The sequence below is a fragment of the Rhinatrema bivittatum genome, chromosome 8 (assembly GCF_901001135.1).
Source record: "Rhinatrema bivittatum chromosome 8, aRhiBiv1.1, whole genome shotgun sequence".
Lineage (NCBI taxonomy): Eukaryota > Metazoa > Chordata > Amphibia > Gymnophiona > Rhinatrematidae > Rhinatrema > Rhinatrema bivittatum.
Window position 1 is genome coordinate 147,408,672 of NC_042622.1, and position 15,059 is coordinate 147,423,730.

Here is a 15,059-nt window from a genome sequence, read left to right on the forward strand (position 1 = left end):
AGTATGAAAATGACAGTATTTGTTGTGCACAAGGTGCTTTCTAAGACATTTCCTGTGGTTCTGATGCCCTTTTCCCAAAGATCTTAAAAGTGTGGGTCCTGAGCAAAGGGAGGTGAAATGACCTGCTGATAGGTGGGTGTGGAACATAGTCTCTGTGCTCTGATTGCTATACCATATTTCCTACCCACTGTACATCAGTGTACTGTGGATGCACAAGGCCTTTTCGGTCACTTGGGTGCGTGTGTATGTGTGTGAGAGAGAGAGAGCATGTGTATCAATTTAATGTATGTAAAACTGGAGACCACGAGGGTTGGAATAGAACTGGAAGCTGAGAATTTGGGACTCAGTAGAATCCAACTAGGTGCTAACTCTTACTGTAGTGGGAATTATTGTAAGATGACTGCTCATGCTGATCAATGTTCAGAGTAGAAAGCAAGGACAACTATCTATAAATTCCTACTGTTCACTATTGCTATCACTCTTAAAAAAAAATGGAATCCCCCATAACTAAAATTTGTTTGAAGCTGATATTCAGTCGCTATCTGGCTGCACTAATTAGCCAGATAAACTTATCTAGCTAACTTAACTGAAATATTCACCGGTGCAGCTGTGCTGCTAATATACTCAGCTATATTAAAGTTAGCTGTATAATTGTATCCAGTTAACTTTGGGACAACTGAATAAAAATCTCCCAGACTTATTCAGTTGACTAAGCCTGATATAACATTTATTATCAGTGTTTATTTTCCTAAGTTAGCTAGACATGTGTCCCCACATTGGAGAACCCCATCCCATCCCTCATTTAGCTGGATAAGGTACAGTACTGGAGGTGAAATTCTTCTAAGCACAAAGGAAGAGCAGGATCTGGGGGTGATTGTATCTGATGATCTTAAGGTGGCCAAACAGGTGGATAAAGCGATGGTAAAAGCCATAAAGATGTTTGGCTGCATAGGGAGAGGAATGGTCAGCAGAAAAAGGGAGGTGATATTGACTTCTCTATAGGTCCCTGGTGAGACCTCACTTGGAATACTGTGTACAGTTCTGGAGACTGCGCCTTCAAAAGGATATAAACAGGAGGGAGTCGGTCCAGAGGGTGGCTACTAAAATGGTCAGTGGTCTTCATTTTAAAGCATATGGGATAGTCTTAAATATCTAAACATGTACACCCTAGAGGAAAGGTGAGATAGGGGAGATATGATAGAGAAATTCAAATATCAAAGGTTTCCATGCACAGGAGGTGAGCCTTTTTCAATAGAAAGGAGGCTCTGGAATGAGGGGTCATGAGATGAGGTTGAAAGGGGGTAGACTCCGGAGTAATCTTAGGAAATATTTATTTACAGAGAGGATTGTGGATGTATGGAACAGCCTCCAAATGGAAATGGTGGAGACAAAAACAGTATCTGAATTCAAGAAAGCATGGGATAAATACAAAGGATCTGTAAGGGAGTGATGGGAATTGCAAGGACTACATTAATTGAACAGATGGGCAGACTGAATGGGCCATGTGGTCTTTTTCTGCCATCATGTTTCTATAAAAAGCCAGATAAGTGGCAGCCATCGACTGTGCTTGGATATTCAAATGGCGCCAGTTAGCTGGCTAAGTGATACTGAATATCGGGAATATCTTTGAATTTTGGACTACTGAGCAAGTCTGCCTTGTCCCCATGCCTTCCTTGTCACACAGCGCCCCTCACTGCATCTCTCCCTCCCCCCCCCCCCCTTACACTATCCTTTGCATCTGTCGTTGGATTTTCTCTATTGACTAAGTAAATCTGCTTGCTTGCTTATTGTTTCTCATACTTTTGCTTTGGAGAGTCAATTCCATTTTGTATGATATAGAGTTGGATCTGCCCTATTGACGGGTTGAGGTTGTTTTTATTTTTCCTGATGTTATTATGTAGTGTTATAGTGAGTGACAAAGAATGCAGTGAGTTTTATGTTACTATGTAGTGGTGACCAGGGAGCTATGATAAGAAGAACATTAAAGTTAGCAATATCTATTATAGCTGATATTATTATTTTGGTCCTGGTAGAGATCACTGACCAGAGATGTCTGATGGAAATGGGTCATCCAGGGCTTTTGCCTTATTTAGGGGCATGATGATGGTATGAATCTGATGTAATGATGACAATGTTATATACTTAAGTGTAGTGTTTGTGCTTTGATAGTTGTCATCTTGTTTTTAAGTATGATGTTGCCCTGCAGATTTGTTTACTGCTTTGTGCAGTCTCTAACTGGGGAAGAGGTACATAAATGATTTTAAATAAATGCATGCTGGAATTCTGTTATGGTTTTAGTTGCTCCTACCTCTCCTGATGCAATTCCAAGCATCCACTAACCTCTCAATAAAGTATTTCCTCCACGCCATCACAGATCTGTTTAAAAAAAAAAAAAAAAGAATATGACTTCTCTGAAAAGGGAGTGTACACAGATCATTGGAGGGAGGTGGAAAGTATTGAGAGGTAAAATTTCCATTGGGAAGCTTTTTTGTATATATATATTTATATATTTGTTTTATATATTTGTTATATATATATATGACAGGGATGGTGTCTGTAGTTGGAGGGATGAGTAATCATTTGCATGAAAAATTAAAGAATACTGTTCATTGGTAACTTTTTTTTTTTTTTTTACATTTTATCCAGGTACAATGTTGCAGTGGAGCCTGCTCCTTGTCTTGGGTTCTGCTTTTGCAGCTACAAAAAACTGCCGTCCCACCCTCATGAAGTCCACCATGGTAGCGAACTGCCAGGCCCAAGGGCATTTAACAGTGCCTGAGATAGACTCATCCACTGAGGTCCTTCTTTTGTCTTTCAACCGCATCTCTGACATCACACAGTCTTCTTTCCCCAGGCTGGCGAATATCAGGACCCTGATGCTTGGCTTGCAGGAGTTGGCCTTCCTTTATGTCAGAGAAGATGCCTTCAAGAATCTCCGCAATCTGACATTCTTAGACCTTGGTGGAAACAAAAAGATATTCTTGCACCCCGATTCATTTTCGGGGTTGGAGAAACTAGAAGTTCTCTTGCTGGATGCCAATGGTATTGATGACACTATCCTGGAAAAGGGCTACTTCCGCCACTTGGTGTCCCTGAAGAAGCTGGATCTCAGTGCAAACCAAATCAAGAGGATACAGCCTGATCCCAGTTTCCAAAACTTGAAGATGTTGAGTTCCCTTCACTTGAAACTCAACAAGATTGATTTGGTGTGTGGAAAAGACTTACAACATCTCCAAGGACATCATTTGTCTCTCTTAGATCTATCTTCCAACAGGTTGTCTTATAGGGAACCCTGGCAGAATGAATCTGCTTGTTCCAACCCCTTCTACAACATCACCATAGACACCTTGGACATATCCTCCAATCCTTGGAACATAGACAGTGTCGAACGTTTTTTTAAAACTATGTTGGGAACTCAAATCTTGCATCTGAAAATGCAATACCCAGGAGGCATTGGACGCTCCTTTGGGTTTAGAAATTTACAGGACTTTAGTGCAACCACATTTTCTGGACTAAATAAAAGTAATGTCCTTTCTCTGGATATCTCCCATGGTTCACTCTTTGAGCTGAGTGCTTATGTATTCTCCGGGTTCCCTCAACTGAATACACTCAATCTGGCCTCCAACAAGATAAACAGGGTGAACCTGCACGCTTTTGCTGGCCTTCAGAGCCTTATCATGCTGAATCTATCATACAATCTGCTTGGTGAAATCTACAGTGACAGCTTTGAGAGCCTGCGGTCATCACCCATTCGTTACTTAAGCTTGAAGTCCAATCACATTGGGGCTATTCAGCATAATGCATTGAGTGGTTTAAACTCCTTGCAAACACTGGACCTGCGAGACAACTCTCTGTTGCACATCCCGCCAATGCAACTCCCTGGCCTAAAACAGGCACTCCTAGGGGAAAACCGCATCAGGAACACCTTTGGCATCCAGGCATTTGCTAGCAGAGCAACACTCATTGATCTGGCCTACAACCGCCTGGAGAACTTGGGAGAGTTTTGGGACTTAATGACGATCCCCACCCTTGAGATTTTGTTCTTGTCTCATAACTGGATTTCAAGATGCTCTGTGAGCCCACGGAATGCTGTCCCTCAAAACAGTTCTCTGCGTGTGCTGGACCTCTCCCACAACTCTCTAGAGACTGTGTGGAGATCCGGAAGCTGCTGGAACATCTTCCAAGGACTGGATAAACTCATCTCCCTGAACTTGTCCAAAACGTACCTCTCCTTCTTACCCGAGAATCTCTTCCAAGGGCTGCAGTCCCTCCAGACTCTGGACCTTTCAGGAAATATCATTGTCTCACTCCCTGAGAACCTGTTCCAAGACCTAAGATCCCTAAAAGTTCTCCGGCTGAATGACAACAACTTTGTCACACTCACACCCTCAACCCTGGATATGCTACCTTCCCTTGCATTGCTGGATCTGACAGACACAAGTTTTGTTTGCCACTGTGGCCTAAAGGACTTTGTAATCTGGCTGCAAGCCACCAATATCTCTTTCAGAGGCTTAGCAGAGGAGATTCCCTGTTTTAGGCCTCAGCTCTCCCTCTTAGAGGTCCCTCTCCTGACATTTGTGGAAGACAACTGCATGTAGGAACTTCCCAACTCTTCCAATTATCTTGCAGTTACTGTTCATTATGTTCAATGGCACTAGCTTCGTGGCAGTGCTGTGTATTGCCATGTGGAAGACCAGGATTTAATTCTTTGGTCTGGCTGGGGCTAATGTTCACAACCTCCAGGGGTGCAGGAGGGCGGGAAGGAGTCCCAGCTGCAGCTTAGCAGTGACATCTACTGGCCAGGCCCACGATGCATGCATACTAGGTTCTGGAGGGTGTCTTGGTTTGTGGCTTCCGGCCAAGGACTTATACTACAATGGCTGAGCTAGATGGGGAGAAGGGGACCCAGGGAACTTGCAAATGAAAGTTGTGGTATGGTTACCAGGTTTTGCCCAGGACTTCTTGTTATCTTTTCATAAGTTCCCCAGGATTTTGACTTATTCAAGACATCAGTCAATAAAGTTATGGTTCATAGGCTGTACATATATCTGTTCTGGTTGGGCCTTTCTACAATAAATGCTCAGTGTTCCTAATAATCTACAGATTGTCGTATATCTTTCTGTAATTTTTCAGCATTGTGGAGAGAGATTTATGCCTGGCAAATACAATAAAATAACCTATGCAGTAATTACCCTTATTGTTGATTGTTACCTAACCACATTCTATTAATTTAAAGTATAACAAGGAACCTGCTTTCTGGTGTATGAGTGTATCTGCAGTTCATGCATAAACATGGATCTATACCTTCATCCCCCTCCCCAACCAACCCCATGTCCCTCTCGACATCCTGAAAATTTGGTCGCCAGAAGCCTTCATTTCCTTTGGAAAACAGGATAAAAATTAAAACTTTATTCCTTCTTTGGTCTGCAGCTGTAGCTCTTTTGCTGTTTAATTTATCTGAAAAAAAACCCAAACCCCAGGCCACACCATAAAGTGCTGCAGCGTCGAGGGACACCATATTAATGGCCCTATGTTCGAGTTCCACAAAGCAGAGGTCAATTAGGAACGAAATGTCCCGATAATCATTTATTCAACAATCTGTTTTACAACTTACAATCTTTTATTTATAGGGACCCAACCTTGTGTAAGTTGTAAAACAGGTTGTTGAATAAATAATTATCGGGGCATTTCGTTCCTAATTGACCTCTGCTTTGTGGAACATTATCTTATGGATGTTCAGAGGATATGCACGTTACATATACCTAAGTAGGTTACCTGTGCTAGAGTTGGCATGTTTAGGAAGAGCTGTGCTCCTGCCACCTATGGGTGACATTTGGCTCAGGAGCGGAGGGTGCTTACTGAGCTGGCCCTGGTTTGGTGGTTGAGAAGATAAACGAGCAGGAATTTAGGTGGAGACAGAAGCAGGAATCAAGGTGGCCTGGGGGGAGTGAGGGAAGAGAGGAGAGGGGTATAGAAATTGAGATGGACTGAAGAGTGGGGAAGAGGGGTTAAAAGGGAAAGCCAGGATAAAGGATGGGGGATGGAGGATAGTGGAAATAGTGCTGACTAGATTTTGAGAGGGAGGAGAGCAGGGTTTGAGCTGGTTGGGAGTTGGGAGGGAGGAGTACCAGGGATGAAGCAACAGTGAGAGTAACGGAAGGAGGAGAGGAGGTGAGAGACAACAGGAGTAGAGGGGGAAGGAAGCTCGAAGGAGAGAACAGGAGAGAGGGGAGGGGTGGTGTATGTCCTGCATAGAGAGAGTTTTGTTCTTGAAAAAGCTGAATTTGGCTACATTTACTTTTTCTGGTATCTGTTTCCCTCCACGGCTGAACTAGGGTGACCAGATTTTCTGTGCAAAGTAACTGGATCCCCACTGATCTCGAGGATAAAGAGATGGATTGGAGGGGGTTGTCCCCTCAGTTTAAGGACCCAAGAGTGGGAGGGAGGAGAGCTGCTGTCATTTGTCCTAACCTTGCACCCCATTCTCCTACTCCCTTACGCCTTGCTCTGCTATCTGTGAATGAGAGCTGTACAAGTAGTGGTATAAAGAGCCAGAAAAAAAGATACACCCTAGCAGAATCCCTGGTACACGCACAGAACACAGGCCAACCCTCACCAAATACAGAATAAGTAACCACAAACTAGAAATGGAAATTTGAAGACAAAATCTGAACTGGAAAGCCCAAAAAGTCAGGCTCTGCAGTGCAACACTGGAAAAAATAATCACCATTCCCTAACGCTGCCCTCTGCCTTACCCCTATCCTTGCCACATGCTGCTGATCCTAGGCCTCGACTAGGGCCAAAGACGATGCCTCCTCTCTCTCCAGAACACCCCCCACCTACCCTATCCCTGCTGCCTCTCTGGCCACCAACCCCTACCCTCTGCCAGCTATCCTGAACCAACTTCCCAGCATCTCCCCCTCACTTTGTCTCTCCCCCTCTGCTGCTTATCAATCCATGACTCCTTCCCCCCCCAGCCAGCAAACATGAGCATCCCTATTCCCCTACTCCTCCTGGCTCCCAGACAGCCGTCCCTTCATCCTCCTTACTAATGGCATCCCTCCCCTTTGGGCTGGCCAGCCATGTGTGGACTCTAAGGCAGCAGGAGGCAGCACTCTGACCGCCTATGGGCATGATGGCAGCAGGAAGCAGCATTTCTCTTTCAGGCCAGCATGGGGCATCTACGGTTCCTAACAGACAGCTGTTGCATGCAGCTCTCTCCTGCATTCCTTTTTCTGCAGCTGCACAGGCCACATGGAGTTCAGGCTCAGCCTCCGAGTGCATGTCCCTCCCATGGCTTGACTGGGGATTGCAGCATCTGGTTAGAACAGTAAGTGGACACTACAGAAAGGAAGAAAACTGGACTATCCAGTATCAAATCTGACAGCTGGCAGCCCTAGGCAGGACCTATCCCGGATAAGTTAAATTAAGTCACTGTGATAACATTTAAGGAATGGTTGGTTTTTTTTAGCTGTCGGAAAAATCGCATAGCCTGAGAATACTGAGAAACTTCTCCTGGGGAAGACTTCCTTGAATGTTTTATACACTGCTCATTCCCTATGCCCAGATTTGCCCACCAAAAAATCTGGTAACCTTAGGAAAGCAGAGGCAAAGAGAAGGGAACTGCTGAGGAGAGGAGCAGGCAGGGGCAAGGGATTGTGTGAAAAGGGTTTTGAAAGCATTAGGGGTGCCACCTCAGCCCAGGTCAGCCAGTTAGATCCATTCCTGTTTTTTTCCCTATTGTCTGCAGGCAAATGCAGTTCTGATTCTCATAAGAAACTGTGGATCATAAGGTTACTTGTTTATTTCATGTATATTCCACTTTTTCAGGCACTTTACAAAGAATTACATTCAGGTACAGTAGGTATTTCTCTGTCCCCTGAGGGCTCACCATGTAAGTTTGTACCTGAGGCAATGGCGGGTAAAGTGACTTGTCCAAGGTCACAAGGAGCGGCATTCATACATACATGCATTTGATATTTATTTATTTAATAATTTTGTATGCCGTCATTCGAAGACCATCACAACGGTTCACAGAATTTTATAAACACAAGTAAAAAAACTGTTATAACAATACAAATAAAATACAGTTAATTGAAAGAAGATGAAACAGTAAAAATAAATAGCATCACTTAAAAAGTTGTACAATATAATATGTAATCAAAACTGAGATAAGAACATAAGAACATAAGAACATAAGAAATTGCCATGCTGGGTCAGACCAAGGGTCCATCAAGCCCAGCATCCTGTTTCCAACAGAGGCCAAACCAGGCCACAAGAACCTGGCAATTACCCAAACACCTAGAAGATCCCATGCTACTGATGCAATTAATAGCAGTGACTATTCCCTAAGTAAACTTGATTAATAGCAGTTAATGGACTTCTCTTCCAAGAACTTATCCAAACCTTTTTTGAACCCAGCTACACTAACTGCACTAACCACATCCTCTGGCAACAAATTCCAGAGATTTATTGTGCGTTGAGTGAAAAAGAATTTTCTCCGATTAGTCTTAAATGTGCTACTTGCTAACTTCATGGAATGCCCCCTAGTCCTTCTATTATTCGAAAGTGTAAGTACATGTTCTGTCTGCTACGAAGAATCACCTCAACATGAATGCAATAAATTTGATCACACAGTACCATCTGAACCAGCTATAGCGTTAGAATCAAATTCCAGTTGGCATTGCAAGTCCAGTGGAATATCATTCATAGTTCTTATTCAAGCTCAGGTAAGTTGGATCAGAGGATTGGGGGTTTCTGTACGGAAGGCTTGGGTGTAGAGCTGTGCCTCAACCTTCTTCCTGCATGGTGAGGTAGGATGTTTCTACCTGGACAAATTACCTTCTCCAGCAACTCTCCTTTTCAAACCAGAGCCAGCTGGCTCTCCTATGCCTTAGGGAGTGGGAGTAGATTGCTGTACACTGTCTCTTTCTCAGGGGCGATGGTTCACTTGTGCTAATTCAACCCTTTTTCCCTCTCCCATGGGTTAATCTGTAGACTAAAAGGAAGTGGAATTGTGATGAGAGTGGGTGGGTGGATCTAGGGCCAGGAGTGACCTGTGTGTAAGGGACCCAATAGGTTCCTTATAGCTAAATTGTCTTTAGTTTAAGCCCTAGCTTAAACTAAACCAGTAGTTTGCAGACCAACTAAACCAGTAGTTTGCAGACCATCCCTTGCAGGCACCTCCACAGAGCATTACCTGGATTGGTCAGCCTGCCCCTTAAAAGCACAGGCTGTGTATGAAGAGTAGTGTTTTAATGTAAACCGGTATGATTTGTATATTATACAAGAATGTTGGTATATAAAAATTAAAAATAAATAAATAAATAAATAGTGTGGTCGTTTCAGTTTGTTTTCTAAGAGGAGAAAGAGGCAATGGTCCTCATTTTTAGGCACCACAGCCTGATCCAAGAGATCCTACCCTAGCCAGTAATACACACTGCCTCGCCCCCAACCCTCGCTCTAGAAGAGATTATTTGGGGAGCGTGATGAGTTTTGGGAGAGCTGGGGGGTTTTCTTCTGAGATTTTTGCTTTTTGGGTGCTTGGCCCTGCCGCAGGAGGATTGTCACCCTGGCCTGTGTGAGATCAGGATAAGGTGCTGCATTTCCCTGCTGCCCAGAGTACAAGGAGGGATAACAGTGACCTGACAGAGAAGAAGATAAGAGTATTTTGCAGAGAATTTGTTCTTGTTATTTTGGGAAGGATTCTTTTGCCAGCAGTTCCTGCCCACTGTGAAGGAGGATTTTGAACACTTTTTGGGACCTTCCACCACCAGAAGTCCAAATTACACCATCAGAGAGATCAGGAGCCCCAGGTCTCCACAGGGGACCCATCTCCTAACATCGGGAGGGTTGGGCTGTGCCCAGTGCCTAGCCCTACTCAGGAATGAGCCTTGAAGCAAAGGACCAGTTAAGGGACCACAGGGGCGAGGACAGAAGGAAAGGCATTGGAGAAGTGGCCATGGATGAGGTCATGGAGTGCAGGAGGGAAGATGCTTGGGAAAGGTTATCTGGGTGGGTAGGAGATACAGAACCAAAGAAGCTGCAGGAGGGAAAGCACTCAGGAAGGAGCTGTGGGTAGAGGGACACTGAATCAGCTGCTAGAACTGAGGAAAGAGTTACTATAGACTGTTTATTTGTGTGCGAAGATAAATTGGAGAATTTTGTTGTAAATTGAAGAATTTGTTGTGATTTGGACATGGGCTGCAGTCAATGTTTGTTTGAACACCCTACATAAGTGTCGAGCATCTTCATTAAGAGTCAAAGGGTGTCCTAAAGCCGGAACATTGAAATACTGAGTACAGCTGAGAGTGCAACAAATGAGATTTAGAGACTGCGTGTTGGTGCTCATCCTTGTGAGTTTCCCATCCCAGTAGAATCCTCCTCCCTACTAGATAGAACCCTGAACCTGCAGCGGACTGAGTAGATCAAGGGTGGAGAAAGACAGAGAGTTGGGAGTAAAGTGGCTCCAGGGAAAACAAAGTGCCCCTGCATTCCAGGGGGTCATGTGCAACGGGATAGGGCCAGGACTGGGTGTGACTCTCACACACACATACCCAAATGCATTCCTCACACACTTAATATGCATGATGAGCACTGGTGGGTAAAGAACAGCTGGGGCTGAAGTGAGGAAGAGGAGGGTAGAGAGAATGGAGCTCTTTCTCTCTAATCCCCTTCCTCCTCCTCGCTGCACTGGTGATCCAAATCCTCCATCCCCAGCGCCCCCCCCCCCCCCATAAATTCCCCATTGGTCCTGGTCCTCCCCCTCCCCCCAGTGGTCATAAAGCCCCCAAGTCTCTCCCCCTATCCTTGGTAGTCCTCAAACCCCTCCTCTCCCTGAAAAATTACCTTCTCCAGTAACTCTCTTCCTCTCCCTCCTCGGGAAGAGTACAAGCCTCCTCTTCAAGCCAGATCCAGGTGGGTCTCCTCTGCCTTGGGGGATGGGAGTATATTGTCCTCAATCTCCTTGCACATGGGGTGTGGGGCCTGGAAGTAAAAAATGTGGTCTGCACCTTGCCTTTTGGGGGTGGAAGGAAGGGAGCAGTGCTACATGCTTTCCTCATTCACTCTTTTCTCTATCCCTCCCCACCATACCCATTCCTATCCCTTCCCTCTTCTCATTCAATAGTTCTTTACCCCCTCTGATCACTTCACTCACGGACTGGCCTCCACTCTAATGACCTCATCTCATAGTCCCTCTCACTCATATACCATAGCATTTATGATCCCCTGGCTCACTCTCTTGCCCTCTCCTCCCTCTGATCCCCTCGTTACTACCGCACAGCACCTTTGATCCCGATTCACTTGTTCCTCCTCCTCTACACAACATATAGCCTCTCTGCTCCCATCACTCACTCTTTTGTATTTCTGTGATTCCCTCACTCACTCTCTTGCCATACATCTCCTCATTTGCTCTCCTTCCCCTTCCTCTGATCCCTTCACTCATTCTCTCCCCTCCACCACACACACACACACACACACACACTGCACATCTCCTCATTCTCTCTTTTGGTCCTTTCACCCTCACCAGTATAGTCACCAGCAGCAGAGGTGGTGGGGCCTGGGATGACAGCCCGATAAGCAGGAAGCCAACATATCCAGTAGTGGCAGAAACAGTGGCACAGGCAGGCATTCACTCAGTGTCTTTTGGACCTTGGCTGTTCTCCCTTACTGCTTCTTCAGATGCACAAAACTCAAAGTCATGTGGCTGCCCTTGCCTCAGGGTAAGCAGCTCTAACACTTTGTTCTGCTCTGCAACCTACAAGAGCTGGGGGGCACAAATGATCCAAGTAACTACTGGCTCTGTTCTGTTTCCGCAGGGGAGCCAGAGCTGATTTACACTGCCAACTCTGCTCCAGTTTCTTGGGTGTCAGAATGCCGTTCTGGGTTGCTTTTGCCAGAAATTAAGGACTTGATGTTGGACACAAAGGGATTGAATTAGCATTCATTTGAAACGTGTGGGCAGTAATGCCATTAAGTCTGGGTTTGAAGCGTTGACTGCACTACTGCTCATGAGTTTCAGACTTTTGCTGAATGGACTTTTGTCCATTCTTTGCTCTGCAGTGTCTGCTTCAGTATCACCCCCTACCACTTTTGCTCCCTACATTACAGGAGCAGCGGTTTGGGGAGGAAGAGGGGATGGAAGCATAGGGATCAGAGTGGCTGTTCTGGGACAATGTCTGCCCCAGGTTTACCCTTCTCTTCTCTTCTCTAAGCTGCAGGCTAACAGATGTGGGGAGGGGCTGGAGAAGAACACCTCTATTGCTCTACCTTTTAAACCTGAAAAAAAGGACTTCCTATTTATTATTGCAACAATACTAAGTAGGTGGAACCACAGATAAGCAGTTTTTTTTGTTTTTTAAATTGAGCCCTTGACGGTCGGGAAGACTTTACCCCTGCTCTGAGCAGGCATAAACTTTGACAGGTTAAAAAGTGCGCTTGGGGCGCACGGTGATTTTTTTGCATCGCAGGGTAATAGCTAATAGCCTCATCTACATGCCATTTACATGTGATAAGCACTGTTAGCTACGCGTGAGTTTGGACATGCGTTTTGGACGGGCTGATCCCTTATTTCACATCCAAAACGCACGTCCAAGTGCTCGCTAACCCGTGCGCTAGGCTCAGCGCACGACAATACATCAGCTTGAATCTGGGGTAGTAGGTGAGCACTAACCTCAGTGTGAGTAAAATATAGGTCCTTGGTTACTGTAGTTACAACTTCCAGCCAATCAGGGCACAGCCCCTCCAGTGGGCAGAGATTCATCGTGTGCTCTCTCATAGGCAGCTTTCTTTATCTTGGTAGAAAGAAGGTACATACTCTGCTCACCGATTGGTGCAGGAGATCCAGGAAGTTGCCTCTTATTGGTCTGCTGCCGATGGGAACAGCATGGGCAGACGGGAGGGGACTGGTGCAAGATGTTACTATCTCTGACTGGCTGCTGAGATTTAAAGAGCCACATGGAAGAGGCTGTGCTAACCTGCGTCACACAATAGGTAAGGACTACTAATAAATCATAGCCCGCTCATAGAACAAATGAATGAAATGTGATTCGCGCAGAGAACCAAGACAAAGCTGGACTAGTCCAGTGTGTTCGGGTCTCGGTAATACCGGTAGCCTATAGAAGAAACGGGGGAGCAAATCCCGCCCTGTACTCGGATGGCAGTTTTCAGAAACCAGGACTGGATCTCAGGTCTCTTCCTCCCCAGAAACTGTAATGTCAGGCGGCAACACGAGCGACAGGGAGAGAGAATTTAGTAGTGCGAGATTTCTGCTGGGGACAGGGGAGAGGGATACAATTACAGTGCAAGAGAAGCATAGATCGAATAATGTGTACTGCTTGTGATTAGGTTTGTTTGCTAGTCTGATAGATACAGCCCTAGTTTTACATCTGGGTCTGGAATAAGAGAAGCCGCAGGGACTACAAATTCTTGCATACATTAGGGAGGGAGGGGGGTTAAAACTAAGACTGGATCAGCTTGTCCTAGGGCCATGGAGTCAACTTGCGACCGTAGGTAAGAGAGGGGGAAGAAAACGTGATCAGAGGGAAAAACTAAGGATGGGCATCAGTGAGGCTTTTTGTAATGTTTATCCACCCTTTTTTTCCCATCAACTGTAAAGATAAAGCCTGAAACTTATCCCCCACCTCGTTATTTTTCCCACTTTGCTGAAATACCAGTGTCGGCTAACCTGTTCTGAGCCCAGCCTTCTGTCAACTATCAACATCTACTTGGAAAACACACCCTGAATGTGCAATCTTTAAATACCTCTCACACCTTCCTCCAAAAGCTGCTGAAACACAGGAGAGGATAGCAGCAAAGACCATGTCGGACAAATGTAGAACTCCTCGGACCAAAGAGCTGGAATTTGGAGGAATTTTAGGTGAGAACCTTCAAAATCTTGTTTAACTAAGGGGGAAAGCAGCAGGGTTTAGATACATTTCAATAAGCATGCCCTCTCTGGTTTCAGCACTGAAGAGTTAAATTTATAACATTGTTTCCCATCCAGCATGCCTTCAGACCTGATCAGGTGTGCCATGGAAAAGACACCACTGCCAAATACTCGGATTCAGACCAGCACATGAGCTTTGCTCTCAGCACCTCAGCAACAAAAGTCCCCAGCAGCGGCTCTTAAACTCCTTTATGAGAACATGTGTAATCATGTGTGCGTCTTCTTCTTAGTTACAGCATGAGCCCTGGAGTATGGTAATTAATGGGCAGCATGTAGGGTATGGATAGCCAAGCCCTGCTTTATTTGGTGCACACAGCATCATCTTTTCCTCTGAGTTGTTCTACTCCATCTTATCCCCAGACTGAATGTGACAGGACGAACATGTCCTGAGCACTGGACATAACTCATTCTGAGTGATGGGAGCAGCAGTAGTGGGGGAGCTCTGTAGTTACATGCAGCAGTCAAATTAACTAACTGATAGGGAGATGCATTAAGCAATGGTAGGGGATCTAATGCCTGTTAAACGCGATTATCCTGCAATATCAGTAATATTTTGCATCTTCCACCCAGGTTCCCTCCTCTATTACAATGACCTTCTTTGCATATGATTTGCATGCATGAATGATGCAAATGAATGCAAAGAAGGTCATGCATAGGAATACCATGAAACTATTTTATTGTGGTCGACTGAGAAGGTGGTCAGCCTTGATAAAATACCTAGACCTTTTTGAAAAGCAGAAAATGTGAGGTGGGAGGCCTAGGACACTAATGTGGATCCCAAGGCTAAAAAAAAAAAAATGGAGGCGGTGGTAGAGCAGGGGTCATTGCTGACTCACGTCTCAATCCAGGGCCATTATTCAAGGTGGCCCTGATACCCCCAAAAGGAAAAATAGATTAAAAAGTCTGCACTATGACACGTCCTCCCCGTCCATGCAATAAAACATCTGCCTTGGGTCCCAGACCTCCCCCCAGTGTCAAAGATAGATTCCTGGCCCCACCTGCCCATACTCCCCCCCCCCCCCCCCCCCCCAGGAGCCAGAAAATTAAAAAATTAGGGTGCAGGACCACAGCCCGATTTCCTCCCCCTCCGGAACCTTCAAATGGATCCCAC

At 45.3% G+C, this 15,059-nt stretch overlaps 2 protein-coding genes across 4 annotated transcripts in view; both read left to right on the forward strand.

Moving 5' to 3' along the window:
- Positions 1 to 5,189, forward strand: part of VPS51 (VPS51 subunit of GARP complex) — a 65,463-nt gene extending 60,274 nt beyond the window's left edge. For 2 of the 3 annotated variants that reach the window (XM_029611263.1, XM_029611262.1), the window contains one exon: positions 2,647 to 2,888. In XM_029611263.1, the coding sequence (XP_029467123.1) occupies positions 2,647 to 2,727 (81 nt within the window). In that variant the 3' untranslated portion in view covers positions 2,728 to 2,888. Of the gene's footprint in view, positions 1 to 2,646 lie in introns of all 3 variants that reach the window. The other variant, XM_029611265.1, reaches the window with a different exon arrangement.
- A 7,666-nt stretch (positions 5,190 to 12,855) lies between these two features.
- Positions 12,856 to 15,059, forward strand: part of TM7SF2 (transmembrane 7 superfamily member 2) — a 34,438-nt gene continuing 32,234 nt past the window's right edge. The window contains exons 1-2 of the mRNA XM_029614142.1: positions 12,856 to 12,993; positions 13,677 to 13,879. Coding sequence (XP_029470002.1) covers positions 13,822 to 13,879 — 58 coding nt within the window. The 5' untranslated portion in view covers positions 12,856 to 12,993; positions 13,677 to 13,821. The remainder of the gene's footprint in view (positions 12,994 to 13,676; positions 13,880 to 15,059) is intronic.